Source organism: Giraffa tippelskirchi, chromosome 12, assembly GCF_054371585.1.
Source record: "Giraffa tippelskirchi isolate mGirTip1 chromosome 12, T2T-mGirTip1v1.2.pri, whole genome shotgun sequence".
Lineage (NCBI taxonomy): Eukaryota > Metazoa > Chordata > Mammalia > Artiodactyla > Giraffidae > Giraffa > Giraffa tippelskirchi.
In genome coordinates, this window is record NC_137286.1 from 47,007,300 (window position 1) to 47,030,359 (window position 23,060).

Here is a 23,060-nt window from a genome sequence, read left to right on the forward strand (position 1 = left end):
ACTCCCGGTAAGTACTCCGGGACAAGGGGGAGGAACCACTGGAATTAAACAAAGGCTCCGTTCTGCCAAAGAGCCAAAGGGAAGAATAAGGCATAAGATTGCTAGATCAATCTAGAAAAGAGGTAATTCTGAGGCTCTCCACGCCTAAGACTCGGCAACAAGTCAGGGAGTTCCTAGGAGCCACTGGATTCTGCAGGGTTTGGATTCCAAGGTATTCTCAAATAGCCCAACCCCTATTTGAGCTCCTGACAGGGCCTGAAGAAAATCCAGTAAGTTGGACTGAGAAACAGAAAAAAACTTTTGAGGAGCTAAGACTAGCAATCACCTCTGTCCCCGCCTTGGGATTGCCAGACCTCACCAAACCATTCACCTTATATGTGACCGAGAAAGATAAAACAGCCATGGGGGTTTTGACTCAAACCTTGGGAACGTGGGACAGGCTGATAGCTTACCTTTCAAAGCGACTTGATAACGTTGCCACCGGCTGGCCTAGCTGTCTGCGGGCAGTAGCCACAGTCACCTTACTGGTACATGAAGCCACAAAATTAACTTTCGGTCAGGACCTGATCGTAAAGGTCCCACATGAAGTCAACACCTTCCTTCGAGGAGATCCCCACAAATGGCTGTCCAATTCCCGGATTATTCAATACCAGGGACTGCTATGTGAAAACCCCAACCTCCGTATCGAGCCTTGCCAGGGTTTAAACCCGGCAACGCTTCTCCCAACAGGAGAAGGTGGACTCACTCACGATTGCAAGAAGTCTTAGAGGAGGTCTATGCTAGCCGTCCAGATCTCCAAGACAGGCCAATTTCAAATCCTGACTGGACTCTGTATACTGATGGCACCAGCCTGGTAAAGCTAGGACAGCGAATGTCAGGCTATGCTGTAGTCACAGAGAGGACTGTTATCGAGGCCGGCTCCTTACCACAACAGTGGTCAGCCCAACGAGCTGAATTATGGGCCTTAGTCCGGGCACTGCAATTGTCAAAGGGTAATAAGGTGAACGTCTACACCGACTCCTGGCATGCTTTTGCTACGCTCTGCATACATGGGGCGCTATACCGGGAGAGAGGCCTTCTAACAGCCAATGGAAAGGACATTAAGAATAAGGAGGAGATCCTGACTCTGCTAGACGCTGTCTGGAGTCCCACGGAGGTAGCAGTCATGCACTGCCCTGGGCACCAGAAGGAAGACACCCCACAGGCTCGAGGGAATAGGCTGGCTGACGAGACCGCCAGACGAGCAGCTGAGGACAAAAAAGAATCTGGGGAAATCCCCATGAGAACTTTTGTCCTAGCTGAGCTACCCGAGCTGGCCCTAGACTCCGCAACATACACTGAGGCTCGAAACCAACTAGCTGACGCGGAGGGAGCCACCAAGACAGAAAAAGGATGGTGGGAACTACTGGATGGTAAGCTACTAGTGCCTGAAAAGATGGCCGCCTCTCTGGTGAGCCAAGCTCATCGCATGACGCACCTGGGACATGACAAATTAGAGGAATTGATCCGAAGGTATTTTCTGGTTCCTCACCTCTCCTCTCTATGTAGAACAGAATTCCAAAATTGCAACGCCTGCTCTCAGATTAACGCCGCTCCAGGGTGCAGACCAAAACCTCCAGGTATCCAATTAAAAGGTACTCTTCCTTTTGAACATCTGGAAGTGGACTTCACTGAGATGAAACCATATCGCCATTTTCGCTACCTGTTGGTCCTGGTATGTACATTCTCGGGATGGGTGGAGGCCTTCCCCACCCGAACTGAGAGAGCATCAGAAGTAGCTCGAGCCTGCTTAGGGAAATAGTTCCCCGATTTGGATTCCCCACCAGCATAGAATCAGATAACGGCCCAGCCTTCATATCAGATCTGATACAACAAGTAAGTAAAAGCCATGAATATAAAATGGAAGTTACACACCGCCTACCGGCCTCAGAGCTCCGGAATGGTAGAACGAACTAACCAGACACTAAAGGAGACACTTTCAAAATGGATTATAGAAACTGACTATTCCTGGGTAGATTTACTTCCCATGGCCTCGCTCAAACTCAGGATGACCCCACGGTCCCACGGCTACTCTCCCTATGAAATTGTATATGGGAGGCCTCCTCCCATAATAAGACAGGTAACAACTGATATACTTCAGGTAAGGGGAGACGGGATATCACAGCAGATGGAACAACTAGGTAAGGTAATTAATCAAGTAACTAAGTTTGTGCAAGAAAGAATACCGTTCCCCTTGGGGGAGCAGATGCATGAGTTTATACCAGGGGACCAGGTATGGGTGAAAGACTGGAAACATGACTCACTGGCCCCCCGATGGAAAGGTCCTTAAACTGTTGTTTTAACCACCCCTACCGCAGTTAAAGTTGCAGGCATTGTCCCTTGGATCCATCACACTAGAGCGAAGAAGGCATACCACGCTGACCCAGAAGACGCCGAGTTGACCACCCAGAAAGACCCTACCGCCCACGGGAAACCAAGATCATTCTGAAGAGGAAGAAGAAAACGAGGTCCCAGACGAGCTCTCTCTAGGATGGAGCTGGGTAAACGACTCCTGCTACTCGGCCTCACCAACGCAGTTCTGAACCTGACCACTGTTCCTGCACAGGACAACGTCTTCATCTCATGGGCACATTCCTACACGGACTTCCACAACTCCTCCGATTGTTGGGTATGTGGGGCTATGCCCCTGTCAGTTATGGACGGACTCCCCTGGTGGGTATCGCCACTTCTTTATGGAGACTTTATACCACTGTGCTCCTTCTTGAAACAACAAAAGGGTACTTTCCTTTCTCTCACCAATCATAACCTTTCTTTGCTCTCCTGGTGTAAAAAAAAAAAGCCCTCAATGGGCCAGGGACATGGGGTTACACTTAATATGAACACTAGTCTTATGGAGGTAACAAGAGCTTATACCTCATATATGAAAAAAAAAGAGAAGGGCTCCCTTACAAGGGGGACAGGCCTCCCGGTACCTTGAGCAATACTACCAAGTCTGGGATGAATATTTCTGGATGACTACTGAGAAAGGACAGGTGATTGCTCCCGCTACTATTTGCTGGGAACAAAAAAAACCCCACAAAGTTGGATTTGGAGACCACCACGTAGACCCAAAAGAATTAAAATATATGGGTCATTTGTCTCCTGAACAATGTAAAGAAATCATAGAAGTTACCTATCACCCCAATCAGTCGGTTCAGTGGCCCGGTTCCGACTGGAAATATAATCCCGGAATCTGTTGGGTAGCCCCCAACGGGACCCAGTGGCTCTGTGGGCTTAACTTATGGCCATGGTTACCAGTTGGCTGGGTAGGGCGTTGCACACTGGGATTTACTTTCGCCCATGGCAGTATTAAGCCTAGCCTACATCAACCTCCAGTAAACCTGCCCTATCTGCATGCAAGATGGACAAGATCTGTGTTCCAATGGTATGACTATCTTGCTGCCTTGTTTGTACCCTCTGTAGGGACAACGGATATCATGATTAAGGTAGAGGCCTTAACTAATTTCACTAAATAGGCCCTCTTAGACAGTAAAAAAGCCATTCAAGCCTTGAATGAAGAACAAATTCAGATGAGGAGGGCAGTAATTCAAAATAGGATGGCATTAGACATACTCACAGCAGCCCAGGGAGGGACTTGCGCCATAATTAAAGTCGGATGTTGTGTATACATCCCTGACCTGTCTAAAAATGTATCTACTGCCTTGGAAGATATGCAAAATCAAGTGAAAGCCATGTCTGATGAAAATATTCCCTTTTGGACTTCGGTCCTGTCCTGGGTAAAGGGAGATTTGTGGAAAACTATTGTTACTGTTGTCATAATAGTTCTAATCATACTGCTTTGTGGGCTCTGCTTCTTACAATGTCTTGTGAACTTTGTAACCCAGAGGTTGATAGCCTTCTCTCATGTGGGTGGCCAGAGGGCTAAAGTACAATATATCTCAATGAATGATGCTCATTATGGAAACTAGGAGCATCAAGAGGGGGGAATGAAGAAGGAATTCAAAGGGCCTGGACTCCATCTTAGGCCTGTTCATGCTGATTATGCTTGGCCACCTCTCTAATGGACTCTGAACTCTGTGCTTAGTGCCTGTGGAAAAGACAATAGAAGGATAAGACCCCCTCCGGACAGGTCATAAATTCTTATCTGTAACCTCAGGCTTATCGATTATTGACTGTTTGGAATGTAACCTCAGGCTTATTGATTATTGACTGTTTGAACACATAACACATGAATGATGGGGTTATTGTGATTGTATTTACCGTTCCTTTGTGAAAATCTTTTATACCCCATGTGTACGTGTCTGAACCCACCACCCAACTTCCTTGTGACTTACATAAACAAATGTTGGTCGGGGTCCTTGGCTAAGAGGAGACTCTGCCTTGGGCCCGCTGGTGTAATAAACTGCACTTCACTATCTGCATCGTCCTTCTAAGTGAGCTTGTTTCCCGGAACGCGTGGCTATAACAACCTGATTTAGGAACTGGTCCAGTTGGAACTGGTTCATTTGGGAGGTAAATCTTGTGGGGGTGGGTAGCCTAGTTGGAATTAGTTCTTTGTTTTATAGGGTAAATTTATTACCCAATCTGGGAATCAGTTCATCTGGATGCATTGATGCTGGAATGTGTGCCGGTTTTGTTGGAATCTGTCTGGGTCTTCTGTGTTTGGCATTTTACAGCTGATAAAAGTGGGAAAACTTTCATCTATCCCAAAGGTAAGATCTATGGGGTGCACATTAGATACGTTAAGATCAGGAGAACAAAGCCCCTGAATGGCTCAAAATTAAACAATCTGGCCTCATAGTCACCCATGAGCTGAGCATTTGCCTGGAGGCCCATAGTCACCCACGAGCTGAGTGTCAGCATACAGACTTCTAGTTAGACACAGGCTGAGCATTTGCCCAGGTGACTCATAGACAACGTGAGCTGAGCGTCAGACTAGAGGCCTCAAACACACGAACTGAGCGTCTGCCTAGAGGCCTCACAGACACACACAAGATGAGGGTCAGTCTCTAGGTCTGTAGTCTGACAGGAGCTGAGTGTCTGCCTACAGGTCTCATATATACACACGAGATGAGCATCTGCCTGGAGGCCTCAAAGATAAACACAAGCTTCGCATCTGACAAGAGGCCTGTGTAGAGACAAAGTCTAAGCGTCTGCCTAGAGGCTACATAGACCCACACAAGCTAAGCGTGTGCCTAGAGAACTCATAGACACACACGAGCTGAGCTTCTGAATGGAGGCCTCATAGAAACACAGGAGGTTAGCATCTGCCTAGAGGCCTCAGACACACACATGAGCTGAGAGCCTGACCAGAGGCCTCACGGACAGACAATAGGTGAGTGTCAGCAGAGAGGTCTCAGAGATACACACGGGTTGAGCATTATTTTCAGATTTCTAGATAAACACGAGCTGAGTGTCAGCCTACAGACTTCACAGACACACACAACCTGAGCATCGGCTAGGGCCTCTATATAGACACAGGCTGAGCATTGTTAGAGATCTGATAGTCACACTGAAGTTGAGCGTCAGTGAGAGGCCACTGTAGAGACACAGGCTGAGAATCTGCCTAGAGGTTTGTAGACGCACACGAGCTCAGCATCTGCCTAGAGGCCTTGCAGACACATAAGACCCGAGGGTCTGCCTAGAGATGTCATAGCCACACACGAGCTGAGGGTCTGCCTAGAGGCCTCATAGACACACAAGAGCTGAGGGTCTGCTTAGAGATGTCATAGACACACAAGAGCTGAGGGTCTGCCTAGAGGCCTCACAGACACACACAAGCTGAGCTTTTGCATAGAGACCTCATAGACACACACGAGTTAAGTGCACGGCCAAAGGCCTCATAGACAAGAGCCGAGCATCTGCCTGGAGGCCTCATATATACACATGAGCTGAGCTTATGCCTACAGACCTCATAGACACACATGATCTGGGCATCTGCTTAGAGGCTTCATAGAAACACAGGAGTTGAGCATCTGACTAAAGGCCTCATAGACACAGGAACTGAGTGTCTGCCTCGAGTCCTCAGAGACACACACAAGCTGAACATCTGCCGAGAAGCTTCTGAGAGAGGAGCTGAGCATCTGCCCAGAAGCCTCACAGACACACAGGAGCTGAGCGTCTGCCTAGAGGCCTCATGGACACACTGAGCTGAATGTATGGCCAGAGGCCTCAGCAGACAACTGCCCTCAGGAAAGGTCCTGCGGCAGGTATTGCAGAAATTCCAAACACAACCGACTTTTAAGAACCCAATTGCAAAGGTCAGTTTTCCTCACAACCTTTAAGGAAAGAAAAAAAAAAAGGAAAGAACCCAGATGGCCACAGGACAAGATGCTCAGCATCCTGAATTATTACAGGAGCAGTGCTGATCAAAATGACAACAAGAAATCAATCCTGTCCGACAGAATGGCCATCCTAACTGTCTGCAAACAGTGCATGGAGGAGAGAGCCGGGAGATGAGGGAACACTCCCTTCATGTTCTCTGTGAATACACATTGGCAACAGCCCCTTGAAGGGACAGTCTCAAGGACAGCCACAGTTCAGTTCAGTTCAGTTCAGTCGCTCAGTCATGTCCGACTCTTTGCGACCCTATGAATTGTAGCACGCCAGGCCTCTCTGTCCACCACCAACTCCTGGAGTCTACCCAAACCCATGTCCAGTGAGTTGGTGATGCCATCCAGCCATCTCATCCTCTGTTGTCCCCTTCTCCTCCTGCCCCCAATCCTTCCCAGCATTAGGGTCTTTTCCAATGAGTCAAGTCTTCTCATGAGGTGGCCAAAGTATTGGAGTTTCAGCTTCAACATCAGTCCTTCCAATGAACACCTGATCTCCTTTAGGATGGACTGGTTGGATCTCCTTGCAGTCCAAGGGACTCTCAAGAGTCTTCTCCAACACCCCAGTTCAAAAGCATCAATTCTTCAGCCCTCAGCTTTCTTCACATTCCAACTCTCACATCCATACATGACTACTGGAAAAACCATAGCCTTGACGAGACAGACCTTTGTTGGCAAAGTAATGTCTCTGCTTTTTAATATGCTATCTAGGTTGGTCATAACTTTTCTTCCAAGGAGTAAGCATCTTTTAATTTCATGGCTGCAATCACCACCTGCAGTGATTTTGGAGCCCAAGAAAATAAAGTCTGACACTGTTTCCACTGTTTCCCCATCTATTTCCCATGAAGTGATGGGACCAGATGCCATGATCTTAGTTTTCTAAATGTTGAGCTTTAAGCCAACTTTTTCACTCTCCTCTTGCACTTTCATCAAGAGGCTTTTTAGTTCCTCTTCACTTTCTGCCATAAGGGTGAGCAAAATATTTCGAGAGAGCTAAACCTAGGATTCTAATACCCACACCTCAGCCTATTATTACGAAAAACCGCCATTGAAAATGATAACAGACACCCAACGTTCACTGCAGTGGTTCCTCCAATCGCTAAGACACAGACCCAAGAATAGGTCCACTGACGGATGAAATCTTACAGTCATGTGGTACCTATATACAAAGGGCTATTACTCAGACTTGAAGCCCCACTTCTGAAATTATGAAATTAGGCCGACAGTCCCAAAAAGGATGGACCTTGGAGGAAAATACACTTAAGAGAAGTTAGCAACAGAGAAGGAAAATAGCAGATGATGTCTCTTGAGGGTAAAGCTGAAAGAATGACATAGAGAGGAAGTAATTTACAACATAAGAAGAAACTCTCCGCTGCAAACACAAACTAAGGGTTAAAAAAAAAAAAAGAAACAAAAAACAGGAAAGGGCCAGGGATGAATTAGGAGGTTGGTATTCATGTATACAAAGAAATCTGTAGCTGTAGTAGATAATCCACAAGGATTATTTCCTCCTTCCTTCCTTCCTTCCACATAGGCCCTGAAATCTGTGTACCTAACCTACCTCCAGAAATCTGATCTGTATGAGCTAATCCACAAGGATTATGTCCTGCCTTCCTTCCTTCCTTCTGAGAGGGCTACAGGCAGGAAGCCTAGGGTCCCCCAAACTGAGGAAGGGTCAGACTTGTTTAATCTCTCGCTTAAGCGGCAGGAGGAAACAAACTCCAAGTGTCAGACTGTTTTTTTCCCTCGGCTCTAAAAATTAAAAGGTTTCTTTTAAAATTCTGTGTTGCCATGACGACACCTTGTTCCACCTGAACTTAACTTTTCTCAAACCTTGAGCTAACCAATGCCTTTTTCTTATGGAAATGTTTTAATTAAGCTACGATAATGAACTATGTTAGATTCTGTCTTTCTTCAAGTCAGTTCTGCCTGAGACTCAGAACCAATGATGGCTCAACAAACCAGTATGTTTCACTCATGGAAATGTTCTCTTAAGCTATGTTAATGAAACTGTGTATTTGCTTGGAAAACTGCCTTTCATCAAGATTCATGTCAGTTGTTTTATGGCCCTCGATGCCTCACCCTGTGCCAATGTTATCTCAAAATGCATGTTGTGGGTGAGGGGCCTGGTGCCACTCTCTGAGTTTTGAGACATTTCCTTTCTCTAATTAGCAGCTCGCTAATAGGTATATAACTTCTTGCTAAAAACTAGCAAGGGGGCACTCTTTCTTGCCACCTTCTGATGTCTATGTCAGATGTTTTCTCTGTCTCTTTTGTACTTTAATAAAACTTTAACACAAAAATGCTCTGAGTGATCAAGCCTCATCTCTGGCCCAGATTGAATTCCTCTCCTCTGGAGGCCAAGAATCCCGGCATCATTGTGGCAACCTTTCACTTCCATGCACATATACATAGAAGTATTTGTTTCTAACATATTCATAGAAATCTATCGCTGGAATAGATAATCTACAAGGACTACTTCCTTGGCTCCTTGCACATGTACAAAAAATCTGTATCTCTAATACATACTCCACAGGGACCTGAAGATCAGAATAGAGAACTTTACTGAACCTTGTTCAATAAACTCTATGGCAAAAAAATCAAAACAAAAAAACACTACACATATGCTGAATGTATCTGTCATAACTGAATCGGTTCGTTGTACACTGAGGACAAGCTCAAAACTGCAAATGGACTAGACTTCAACAGAGCATCAGCATGAGACTAAGGAAAAGGAAAGGAAAGTAATGCCTACTTTATTCCCTGCCTCCTCCAAGACATGGGCTCTTATCCCATCCCCGGACCTGAGGAGGCTCAGTCCCAGGGCTGGACTGGGGATGGGTAGAGACAGCACAGCAGGGTGCCCATCATAGCGACTCCTCTTAAACCTGTACAGTTTGGTTTGTCCTGTCTTGGACCAGAATCCCTAGTGAACCCAAATCCTACTGGCCCGACCCTCTGACTTTGAGAAACACGGAAAATCACCCAGACCCCAGGTCTCCTGGTGCTGGGGTCCCCAGCTCAAGACTCCTTCCTGAGAGCACAGCCCCCTAGGCATCTCAGCAGGGAGTGGTGCCCAGGTAGGCATGAGGCTAGAGGGGAGGAGTGAAGCTTCAGGGGGGAAGAAGTGGTGAGACAGAAGGGCTTGGGTGTTTGCTCAGGCACATTCCACTCTAATTCACAGCCCAGGAAGTCGACTTTCCTTAAGGTTCTGGTTACAGGTGGAATCAGAGCTGGGCATGAAGAAGTGCTGCCGCCTTGTGGACATACCCTGTAACAACAACTTGCCCACCAGTACTGACTGGCTCCTCCAATTCAAAAGGCCCACGGGGCAGCTAATGACAGCTGCCCTCAGGAAAGGTCCTGGGGCAGGTATTGCAGAAATGAATTCCAAACACAACTGACTTTCAAGAGGCTAATTTCAAAGGTCAATTTTCCTTGCACCCTTTTAGGAAAGGAAAAAGAAGAAAAACCCAAATGCCTACACGACAAGATGAGGACATGAGCTGCAAGTCTTTCTAGATGCCTCATAGTCACAGATGAGGTGAGCGTCTGCCTTGAGGCCTCATAGACACACATGAATTGAGCAAGAGCATTGAGGCCTCTAGATAAACACGAGCTGAGCATCTGCCTAGAAGTCTTATAGTCAAACACGTGGTCAACATTTGCTTAGAGGTCCCATAACAAAAGATCCGCTGTTTGTGTATGTCATAATTGAGTCAGGAGGCTGTACACTAACCTGAAGCAAAAAACTAGAGATTAAAGAAAAGTGAAACCAAGAAAAGGAATGCCTATTTTCTTTCCTCTGAACTCCCTGACTTGGGCTGTTAACCCACCCCTGGAGCCTGAGTAGGCTTGGGTCCCATGGCTGGACTAGATGGGGATGGGACAGCCGGGCAGGGTGTCCTTAACTGACCTCCCTTCTAAACCCAAAAGATGGTGGCTCAGTCTTCTGACCTCCAGGACCATGGAAAATTAACCTCACTTCCCGATCTCCTCATGGTGGGTCCCCAGTTCTAGCCTTCTTCCTGAGATGCAGCCTCCTAGGCACCTCAGCAGGCTGCTGTGGCCCAGGTGGGGAGGTGTCTAAAGGGGAGGGTGGAGCTTTAGGGAAGAAGTAGTGAGACACAGGCCCTTGAGTGTTTGCTCAGACACTTTCCACTGTAATTCACAGCCCAGGAAGCCGGTTTTTCCTAAAGATCTCTTTGCTCCAGGAACAACAGTTGGGCATGAAGAAATGCTGCTGTCTTGTGGACATTTCCTATGAATACAAATTGACCAGCAGTGCCTAATTGCATGTCCAGTTCACAAGACCAAGGGGGCTTTTAATAAGAGCTGCCCTCAGGAAATGTCCTATGGTGGGTACTGCAGAAAAATTTCCAAACACATTCAACTTTCAAGAAGTCAATTAGGACATGTCAATTTCCTCAAATCCTTTATGGAAAAGAAAGAAGAAAAAAAAAAAACAACTCCAAATGGCCACAGAACAAGATGTTCAGCATCGTAATTATTACAGGAGGAATGATCATCAAAACAATAACAAGAAATCAGATCCCACCAGTCAGAATGGATATCCTCAAAGGTCTAAATGGAGAAGGCAATGGCACCCCACTCCAGTACTCCTGCCTGGAAAATCCCATGGATGGAGGAGCCTGGTAGGCTACAGTCCATGGGGTCGCTAAAAATCGGACACGACTAAGCGACTTCACTTTCACTTTTCACTTTCATGCACTGGAGAAGGAAATGGCAACCCACTCCAGTATTCTTGCCTGGAGAATCCCAGGGACAGCGGAGCCTGATGGGCTGTCGTCTATGGGGTCGCGTGGAATCGGACACGACGGAAGTGACTTAGCAGCAGCACCGGCAAAGGTCTACAAACAGTAAAAGCAGGAGAGAGCCAGGACATGACTGAACCCCGCTGCACAGGTGGTGGGGATGGACACTGCTGTCACCTCAGAGAAGACAGCCTCAGCACGGTGAAGAGAGCAAAGCCTGGTATTCGACATCCACGGCGGGGCCTGTGTCCCCGAGAAAGCCGTCATTCAGAAAGACACGTGCACCCCAACATTCGCTGCTGCACTGCTTCCTGTAGCCAAAACACAGAACCAAGAGGTGTCCTCTGACAGAATGAAGCTGATTGCAGACGGGGTACAAATACCTTGGTGCTAATCAGACTCACAAAAGCAGCACTAAAATGATGAAATTATGGGCTATGTGAGATCATACACTAACTGTATTCAGCCAGGCAGGAAGAGAATAGCATATGATATTCCTTCTAGGCAAATAAAAAAGTGATATATACAAACTAATTTACAACACAAAAGAGACTCTGAAAATTTAAAGCGAAACAAGGAATTACCAAAAAAACCCCACAAAAAAAGAATGAATAGCCAGGGATGAATTATGAATTAAGGACTACTGTATACACAGAAGCCTGTATCTGTAAGAGGTATTTCACAAGGATTCTCTCCTTCCTTCCTTTCCCTCCTTCCATCTACCTTGCTTCCACATATACACTTAAGTCTGTATCTCTAACATATACACCAGAAACCATGTCTGTAATAGATGATTCACAGTGAACATCTCCTTCCTTCCTTCCACATATACACAAACCTATACCTGATGAGATGGTTGGATGGCATCACCAACTTAGTGGGCATGAGATTGAGCAAGCTCCGGGAGATGGTGAAGGACAGGGAAGCCTGGCGGGCTGCAGTCCATGGTGTCGCAAAGAGTCAGACGTGACTGAGCGACTGAACAACAAAAAATAGATAATTCAAAGGATTATCTCCGTCCTCCTTTCTTTTACATATACAAAAAATCTGTATCTCTAATAGATACTAGGGGTTCCTTGGTGGCTCAAAGGTAAAAAATATGACGGCAGTGTGGGAGCCTGCATTCAACTCCTGGATCCAAAAGATCTCCAGAAGGGAATGGCTATCCACTCCAGTTTTCATGCCTGGAGAATCCATGGAAAGAGGAACCCAGAGGGTTACAGTCCTTGGTGTCGCATGCAGTCAGAATGGATACTTCAGAAGGACATAATATTCAGCAGAGGGAGCTTGCTTAACCTTGTTCAATCATCTTTATGGCAAAAAATTGAAAAAAGAACAGATATGCTGTACATATGTCATAACTGAATCAGGAGCCCGTACACTGACAATAAGCACAAAACTGCAAAACAAATATAGGTCAACATTGTACCGGCATGAAATTAAAGAGAAGAGAAGACTGTTGCCTATTTTACCCCCTCTGATCTCCCTGACTTGGGCTGCTTTCCAATCCCTGGAATCTGACCAGGCCTGGGTCCCCATGATTGTACTGGAGAGGGGTCGAGACAGTCAGGGTGGGTGCCCTTAATTGAGCCCCTCTTAAACCTGACTATCTGGTTTGCTCTGGCTGGGACCATAGACCCTAGTGCACCCAAAGGATGGTGGCTTGACGCTCCAGCCACAAGGACCTTGGAAAAGTCACCTAGCCTCCAGGTCTGCTGGTTCTGGGGTCCCCAGCTGAAATCTCTTTCCAGAGGGCAGCCTCCTAGGCTCCTAAGCAGAAAGCAGTGTCCCAGGTTGGGATGAGTCTGAAAGGAAGGGTGAAGCCTTAAGGGGGAGAAGCAGTGAAACACAAGGCCTTGGTGTTTCTCAGGCACATCCCACTCTTATTCACAGCCCAGGAAGCCGACTCTCCTGAAGTCTCAGTTTGCCTGAAGAACCACAGTTGGACTGAGGGCTTCCCTGGTAGCTCAGCTGGTAAAGAATCTGTCTGCAATGCAGGAGACCCCGGTTTGGTTCCTGGGTCAGGAAGATCCCCTGGAGAAGGGAAAGGCTACCCACTCCAGTATTCTTGGGCTTCCCTGGTGGCTCAGCTGGTAAAGATACCTCCTGCAATGTTGGAGGCCTGGGTTTGATCCCTGGGTTGAGCTAATCCCCTGGAGGAGGGCATGGCAACGCACTCCAGTATTCTTGCCTGAAGAATCCCCATGGAAAGGGTAGCCTGGTGGGCTACAGTCCATGAGGTTGCAAAGAGTGGGACACGACTGAGGGACTAAGCACCAAGTTGGACATGAAATAGTGCTGCCGCCTCGTGGACGTTTTCTGTAACTACAGCTTAAACACCTTGCTGACTGGCACCTCCATTCACAGACTGTGGGGCTGCTAACGACAACTGCCCTCAGGAAAGGTCCTTGGGCTGTTATTGCAGAAATAAAGTTCAAAGACGACTGACTTTCAAGAAGCCAACTGCAACAGGTACATTTTATTCTCACACTATAAGGAAAAATAAAGAAGATAATCCCCGAAAGGACACAGGACGAGATGCCAGCATCCCTAATTGTTACATGAGGAATACCAATCAAAATAACAACAAGAAATCTAATCACACTAGTTAGAATGGTCATACTAAGAAGTCTACAAATAAATGCAGTAGTGGGCTGGCAAGAGATGTAACGCTCCCTGCTCCCTGCCTGACTCTGCTGGTGGGATTGACATTGGCAACAACCACTGAAAGGACAGACTCCCCATGCAAGGAAGAAAAAACTTTCAAAGGAGTCGAGCCTAGGATCTGACATACCCACACGTGGTCATATATCCCATGAAAAACATGATTCCAAAAGACATATGTTCCCCAACGTTCACTGCAGCACTACTTATTGCAGCTGAGACACAGACATGAGAAAATGTCCACCGACAGATTAAAGATGAAAGCAAATGTGGTACACATATATAGTGGGCTATTCCTCATCCGTGAAAAGCCACCACTGAAATTATGAGATTATGTCATTGGTCACTACAAGAATGGACCTTGGAGGATCACACACTAAGTGAAGTCAGCTAGAGACAGGGGAAGATAAAATGATCTCTCTTACAGGCAAAATTTTAAAAATATACAAAGGAACTCATTTAAAACACAAAATACTCACTGAGAATTCAGTCACAATCAATCTCAAAAAAGGAACAATAAATGGGCAGGGATAAAATCAGAGGTCCAGAATAACACATACACAGGAATCTGTATCTGTAATGATGATCCCCCCTTCAAGGATCACTGCCTTGTTGTGGCAAAGGGACTTGCATAACTCACTGAAGCTATGAGCCATGCCACCCAAGATGAATGGGTCATACCAGAGAGTTCTGACAAAACGTGATCCACTGGAGGAGAGAATGGCAAACCACTCCAGTCTACTTGCCGTGAGAAGCTCATGAACCTGCTGTTAAAGAATGTAGTGAGTGCAATGGAATTCCAGTAGAGCTATTCAAAACCAGAAAGGATGATGCCCTTAAAGTGTTGCATTCAATATGTCAGCAAATCTGGAAGACCCATCAGTGGCCACAGGACTGGAAAGGGTCAATCCTCATCCCGATTCCCAAGAAGGGTAGTACTAAAGATGTGCTCACTATCAGACAGTTGCACTCATCTCCCATGCTAGTAAGATCAATGCTTAACATCTTGCATGCTAGGCTTCAGCATTATGCGAACCAAGGACTTCAAGATGTCCAAACTGGGTTTAGGAAAAGAAGAGGAACTAGAGATCAAATTGCCAACATTCGTTGGATCATAGAGAAAGCAAGGGAATTCCAGAAAAACATCTACCTCTGTTTCATCAACTACACTGACTGTGTGGATCATAACAAACTGTGGAAAGCTCTTAAAGAGATAGGAATGAATACCAGACCATCTTACCTGTCTCCTGAGAAATCTGGATGCTAATCAAGAAACAATAGTTAGAACCCTGTATGAACAACTGATGGGTTCAAGATTGAGAAAGGAGGATGACAGGGCTGACTGTTGTCATCCTGTTTCTTTAGCCTGTATGCTGAGCACATCATCAGCAATGCAGGGCTGGAGGAGTTACAAGCTGAAATCAAGATAAGTGGGAGAAACATCAACAATCCCAGATATGCGGATGATACCACTCTAAGGGCAGAAAGTGAAGAGGAACTAAAGAGCCTGTTGGTGAGGGTGAAGGAACAGAGTGAAAGAGCCAGCTTAAAACTGTATTAGAAATACTCAGATCATGGCATCCGGCCCCATTACTTAATGGCAAATAGAAGGGGAAAAGGTGGACGTCATGACAGATTTCCTATTCTTGGGCTCCAAAATCGCTGTGGATGGTGACTGCAGTCATGAAGTGAGAAGATGATCGTTTCTTGGCAGGGAATCTATGACAAACCTAGAAAGTGTGTCGAAAAGCAGAGACATTACTGTGCCGACAAAGGTCCAAATAGTCAAGGCTATTGTCTTCCCATTGGACACATACGGTTGTGAGAGCTGGACCATGAAGAAGGCAGAACTCCAAAGAATTGATCCCTTCAAACTATGGTCCTGGAGAATATTTCTGAAAGTCCCTTGGACAGCAAGGAGATCACACCAGTCAATCTTAAGAGAAATCAACCCTGAATACTTATTGGAAGGAGTGATGCTGAAGCTCCAGAATTTTGGTCATCTTATACAAACAGCCGACTCATTGGAAAAGTCCCTGATGCTGGGAAAGATTGAGAGCAGAAGAAGAGGGTGTCAGAGGAATCACCAGTGCAATGGACATGCTGCTGCTGCTGCTGCTAAGTCGCTTCAGTCGTGTCCGACTCTGTGCGACCCCATAGACGGCAGCCCACCAGGCTCCCCAGTCCCTGGGATTCTCCAGGCAAGAACACTGGAATGGACATGAACTTGGGCAAGTTGTGGGAGATGGTCAGTGCCAAGGATGGCCTGGTATGCTGAGGTCCATGGGATTGCAAAGAGTTGGCCATGAAAGAACTAAACAGACATTTCTCCAAAGAAGACATACAGATGGCTAACACACACATGAAAAGATGTTCAACATTACTCATTATCAGAGAAATGCAAATCAAAACCACAATGAGGTACCATCTCACGCCGGTCAGAACGGCTGCCATCAAAAAGTCTACAAACAATAAATGCTGGAGAGGGTGTGGAGAAAAGGGAACCCTCTTACACTGTTGCTGGGAATGCAAACTAGTACAGCCACCATGGAGAACAGTGTGGAGATTCCCAGCAATCCCACTGTTGGGCAAACACACCGAGGAAACCAGAATTGAAAGAGACACGTGTACCCCAATGTTCATCACAGCACTGTTTACAATAGCCAGGACATGGAAGCAACCTAGATGTCCATTGGCAGATGAATGGATAAAAAAGCTGTGGTACATATACACATTGCAATATTACTCAGCTATTAAAAAGAATGCATTTGAATCAGTTCTAATGAGGTGGATGAAACTGGAGTCTATTATACAGTGTGAAGTAAGTCAGAAAGAAAAACACCAATATAGTATATTAATGCATATATATGGAATTTAGAAAGATAGGAATGATGATGCTATATGTGAGACAGCAAAAGAGACACAGATGTAAAGAACAGACTTTGAACTCTGTAGGAGGAGAGGGTGGGATGATTTGAGAGAATAACATTGAAACAGGTGTATTACCATATGTGAAATCGATTGTGAGTCCAGGTTCGATGCATGAGACAGGGCACTCGGCTGGTGCACTGGGACGACCCTGAGGGATGGGATGGGGAGGGAGGTGGGAGGGGGGTTCAGGATGGGGAACACGTGTACACTCTTGGCTGATTCATGTGAATGTATGGCAAAAACCACTACAATATTGTAAATTAGCCTCCAATTAAAATAAATAAATTTACAAAAAAAAGAATTGTCATCTTCACACACACACACAAAAGAGTTGGCCATGACTGGGCAACTGAACAACAATGATACCACAAGGATTATCCTCTCCTTACTCTCTTCCTTTCAAATATACACAGAAATCTGTATCTCTAACATATACAAAGAAATCTATCTCTGTCAGTGTTATAACTATCTGTTATAGATAATTCACAAAGATCATCTCCTCCCTTCCTTTCTTCTACAATCACAAAAAAACCTGTATATCTAATAGATAATCCAGACGGACATGATTTTCAGCAGAGCGAACTTTGCTCAACCTTCTGAAATAACTTGTGGCAAAATAATCCCCCCAGAAAGGGATTGGGGGGATAGGCTGTATGTATGTATCATCATTGAATCAGGCAGCTGTTACTGATAAGAAGTGCAAAACTGGAGATTAAAGAAAAGTAAAAGATCATCGAAAAAGCAAGATAGTTCCAGAAAAATATCTACTTCTGCTTCATTGACAATGCCAAAGCCTTTGACTGTGTGGATCACAACAAAGTGTGGAAAATTCCTAAAGAGATGGGAATACCAGACCACCTGACCTGCCTCCTGAGAAACGTGTATGCAGGTCAGGAAGCAACAGTCAGAACTGGACATGGAACAACAGACTGCTTCCAAATAGGAAAAGGAGTACATCAAGGCTGTATATTGTCACCCTGCTTTTTTAACTTATATGCAGAGTACATCATGAGAAATGCTGGGCTGGAAGAAGCACAAGCTGGAATCAAGATTGCCGGGAGAAATATCAATAACCTCAGCTTTGCAGATGACACCACCCTTATGGCAGAAAGTGAAGAAGAACTAAAGAGCCTCTTGATGAAAGTAAAAGAGGACAGTGAAACAGTTGGCTTAAAACTCAACATTCATAAAACTAAAATCATGGCATCTGCTCCCATCACTTCATGGCAAATAGATGGGGAAGCAATGGAAACAGTGAGAGACTTTATTTTTTTGGGGGGGGGTGCTCCAAAATGACTGCAGATGGTGACTGCAGCCATGAAATTAAAAGATGCTTGCTCCTTGGAGGAACAGTTATGACCAACCTAGACAGCATGTTAAAAAGCGGAGACCAGCAGTGTGCACTTGCCCCTCCAACCCACAATTCTTGGGGGGCTGTTAATGACACGTTGTCCTCAGGAAAGATCTTGGGCAGGTGTTGCAGAAATATATTTCAAACAGAATCGACATTCAAACAGCCACTATGACAGGTAAAGATCCTAGATTCTTTATAAAAAATACCCAAACAACCACAGGACATGATGATCAGTGAGGGGAATGAGAATCAAAAGAACAAGAAATCAAATCCCATCAGTCAGAATGGACATCGTCACATGTCTACAAACAGTAAATGTAGGAGAGAGCCAGGGGGTGGTTGAACCCCACCACACGGTTGGTGAGCATGGACATTGCCAGTAGCGCTTAGAAAAGACAGTCTCCACAAGCCAAAGGGAAAAAACCTTTCGGACAAGCTGAACCTAGTATGTCATTCCTCCTGTAATAATTGGATGCTGAACGGCTTGTCCTGTGGCCATTTTTTCTTTTTTTCCTTAAAGAATTTGGGAAAAGTTACCTGTCTCACTTGGCTTTTTGAGTCTGTTGTGTTTGGAATTTATTTCTGCAATACCCGCCCAGGACCTTTCCTGAGGGCAGCTGTCATTAGCAGCCCCATAGGCCTGGTGAATGGAGGTACCAGTAAGCACAGGGGTACAAGTTGTAGTTACAGGAAATGTCCACAAGGCGGCAGCACGTCTTCATGCCCAACTCATCCTCTGGCAGCCAGAGCCTTAAGGAGTGCGGGTCTCCCGGCCTGTGATTTAGAGTAGAATGTGCCTGAGCAAACACTCAAAGGCTTGTGTCTCACTCCTTCTAAGCTTCTCCCCTCCTCTGCAGACTCATCCCAACCTTGGCCACAGCCCCTGGTGAGCGGCCTAGAAGGCTGCACTCCCTTCAAAGGGTCTTGAACTGGGGACCCCAGCAACTTTGTTCAATGACCTCTATGGCAAAGAAGTGAAAAAGAACAGATATGCTGTATATATATGTCATAACAGATAAGGAGCCTTTACACTGACAAGCACAAAACTGCAAATCAAATACAGGTCAACATTGTATAGGCAGGAGATTAAAGAAAAGAAAAAAGTAATGTCTATCTTATTCCCTCTAATCTCCCTGACTTGGGCCGCTCGCCATATCTGGAACCTGACCAGGCTGAGTCTCATGACTGGGCAGGAGAGAGGTTGACGCGGTCAGACTGGGTGCCCTTAACTGAGCCTGCTCTAAAACCTGTAGCATCTGGTTTAGAGGTAGTAACTACATCTACAAGTTGTAGTTACAGGTTTTGCCTTGCCTGGGACGGTAGACCCTAGTGCACCCAAAAGATGGTGGCTCGACCCTCTGGCAACAAGGACCTTGGTAAAGTCACTATCCTCCAGGTCCCCTGGTGCTGGGGTCCCCAGCTGAAGCCTCCTTCCTGAGAGTGCAGCTCCTAGGCACCTCAGCAGGGAGCAGTGCCCCAGGTTAGGATGAGTCTGAAAGGGAGGGTTGAAGTCTTAAGGGGAAGAAGTAGTGAGACAAGTTCCTGGGTGTTTGCTCAGGCACATTCCACTCTTATTCACAGCCCTGGAAGCCAACTTTCCCAAAGGCTCAGTTTGCCTGAAGAACCAGAGCTGGACATGAAGCAGTGCTGCCATCTTGTGGCCATTTTGTGTAACAACACCATGAAGAGCTGTGCTGCTCTTATTTAATATTCACAAGGATCAAGGGGCTCTAAAAAATTAAACACATGCCCTCAAGAAATGTCTTATGGGTGGTCATGAAAATAGAATTCAAAGCAAGGTAGGCATTAAAGAAGCCAATGTCACGATGTAAGTTTAACTCATACCCTTTTAAAAAAATCACATGAAATGATGTCAACATCACTAAACATCAGAGAAATGCAAATCTAAACTACAGCAAGGCATCACATCACACTGGTCAGAATGGCCACTGCCAAACACTCTACAAACAGTAAGTGCTAGAGAGGGTGTGCAGACAAGGGAACCCGCCTCTACTGGTGTTTGGGATGTAATTGTAACAGCCATAATGGAGGACACAGCGAGGGTTCCTTCAGACATGAAAATGAGAATGAAATTAGAAAACTTCCTAAGACCACACACAAAATAAGCTCCAAATAGTACAAAGGTCTAAAGGTAATGATGGATACTATGAAATTCTTGAGAAAAATATAAATAGGACATGATTTGAGATAAAATGCAGCAAGTCTGCTGTGGCTCTACCTCTCAGAATAATGAAAAATAAACCACAAATCAGAAAATGGGACCTCATTAACCTGAAAACCATTTGCCTACCAAAGGATACCCTAAATGAGAGACAAGCAGAACCCTCAGAACAGGAAGAAAGATTTGCAAACAAAGACACCCACAAGGAATTCATCTCCAAAACATACAGGCACTCGTGCAAATCAATATCAAAAATAAATACAACCCAAGAACAAAATGGGCCAAAGATTGAAATGGCTATTTCTCTAAGGGAGGCCTACAGATTGCAGTTAGGCACATGAAAAGATACTCAGCATCACTAATTATTCTCTCTCTCTCTCTTTAGTAGCTAAATCATGTCCGACTCTTGGGACCAAATGGACTGTAGCCTGCCAGGCTCCTCTGTCCATGGGATTCTCTAGGCAAGAATACTGGAGTGAGTTGCTATTTCCTTCTCCAGGGAATCTTCCTGACCCAGGGATCGAACCCTGGTCTCCTGCACTGCAGGCAAATTTTTTACCAACTGAGCTACAACGGAAGCCCTAAAGTGAAAATCGCTCAGTCATGTCTGACTCTTTGCGACCTCATGGACTATACAGTCCATGGAATTCTCCAGGCCAGAATACTGGAGTGGGTAGCTTTTCCCTTCTCCAGGGGATCTTCCAAACCCAGGGATTGAACCCAGGTCTCCCGCATTGCAGGCAGATTCTTTACCAGCTGAGCCACAAGGGAAGCCCAAGAATACTGGAATGGGTAGCCTATCCCTTCTCCAGCAGATCTTCCCGACCCAGGAATCGAACCAGGGTCTCCTGCATTGCAGGTGGATTATTTACCAATTGAGCTTTTATTAGAGAGACACAAATCAAAAGTCCAGTGAGCAAAGCATTCACATTGGTCAGAATGGCCATTTCAAAACATCTTAAAGAATAAATGCTAGGACTTCCCTAGTGATGTAATGATTAAGAATCAGCCTGCAAATACAGGAGACATGGGTTCGATCCCTGGTCTGAGAAGATTCCACATATGTGGGACAACTAAGCCCATGGCCCAAAACTGTGGAGCCTGTGCTCTAGAGCCCTTGAACCACAACTGTTGAGCCCTTGCAATGCAACTCCTGAAGCCTGGTGCTCTACAGCCCACATTCTGTAAGCAGAAGCCACCACAACGAGAAGCTGCACAGTGAAACTAGAGAGTAGCCCCCGCTTGCTGCAGATAGAGAAAACCTACGCTCAGCAACTAAGACTCAGTGCAACTGAAGATAAATGAATAAATAAAATTATTTTAAAAAGAATCAATGCTAGAGGGGGTATGGAGACAAGGGAACCCTCCTGCACCGTTGATCACAATGTACACAGGCTCATCCAGGAGGGAGAACACATGGAGGTTCATTTAAAAAATAACATACAAGTATCTCAGGACCCAGCAATCCCACGTCTGGGCATAAATCTGGAGAAAATAAAAAATTTAAAAGTTACAGGAACCCCTGCGATCTTGGCCCCACAAGGTACAACAGCCAATCTGGGAAGCAAGCTAATTGATGAAAGTACAGATGAATGGATACACAGTGGGGTACATACACACAATGCAATATTTCTCAACCATAAAGAAGTAGGAGATAATTCCAAGTCCAGCCACAGAAAAGAAGGTCAAGGTGATCATTTCAAGTGAAGTTAGAGATACAGGGACAGACAAGTATCATATATCACTCCTAGATGTAATCTAAAAATGGATGCAGATGAACTTCTTTACAAAAGAGAAACAGATTCACAGACTTAGAATCTAAGAAACTTACGGTTACTAAAAAAGAAATGTGGAGGGGGCGGGGAATAATTAACTGGCTCAGATCAATGTGTACACGTTAGAACACGTGCTACTGTTGTTTAGTCAGGCATGTCTGACTCTGTGCGACCCCGTGGACTGTAGCCCATCAGGCTCCTCTGTCCATGGGATTTCCCAGGCAAGAATACTGGAGTGGGTTGCCATTTCCTCCATCAGGGGAGCTTTCTGACCCAGGGATCAAACCCATGTCTCCTGCAAGTCTCCTGCATTGCAGGTGGATTCTTAATTACTGAGCCATCAGGGAAGCCATAGAACAGGTGCTGAAGGGCTCTTAACAGTCACAAATCCAACAGGGCTTTAAATGACACCCGTCCTCAAGAGATGTCCTGGGGAAAATCATTGCAAAAGAATTCTTACAGGGCCAAGTTTCAAGAAGCCACTTTCAAGAGGTAAGTCGTACTCACGAGGTGTAAAATAATATAAGCATATGGGAAGATACTCCACATCAATAATTATTAAATCAATGCCAATCAAAACTTCAGTAAGGTATCACCTTACACTAGTCACAATGGCCATCATCGAAAAGATCTACAAAGAATAAATACTGTAGAGAATGTACAGAAAGTAGAATCTTCCTACAATCTTGGTGGGAATGGACTACTGAAGCCATGATGGAAAACAGCATGGAAGTTCCTTGAAACATTGAACATATAGGTATCATATGATCCTGCAATCCCATTCCTGGGCTTAGATCCAAAGAAAATTATCCTTCAAAATGACACGTGTACCTCAGTTTTCAGGGCAGCACTATTTACAATAGCCAAAACTTAGAATCCACCAAAATGTCCATTGACACAAATATGAAGACTACATTGTGCATCTATACACTAAAATACTACTCAGCCTTAAAACAGAATGAAATAATCATGTTGGCAGCAGCAACGAACCAAGAAATTATAATTCTATGTGAGGTAAGTCAAAGACAAAAAGACAAACATCTTAAG

At 45.5% G+C, this 23,060-nt stretch overlaps 2 protein-coding genes across 6 annotated transcripts in view; one reads left to right on the forward strand and one right to left on the reverse strand.

Moving 5' to 3' along the window:
- Positions 1-4,421, forward strand: part of LOC145530502 (uncharacterized) — a 146,767-nt gene extending 142,346 nt beyond the window's left edge. For all 3 annotated transcript variants that reach the window (XR_014071844.1, XR_014071843.1, XM_081551980.1), the window contains one exon: positions 2,358-4,421. Coding sequence is in view for 1 of the 3 variants with exons in the window: in XM_081551980.1 (XP_081408106.1) it covers positions 2,358-2,361 (4 nt within the window). In the remaining 2 variants the exon portion in view is untranslated. The remainder of the gene's footprint in view (positions 1-2,357) is intronic.
- LOC145530503 (uncharacterized) overlaps positions 1-23,060 on the reverse strand; it is an 87,779-nt gene that overhangs the window by 20,876 nt on the left and 43,843 nt on the right. The window lies entirely within an intron of this gene.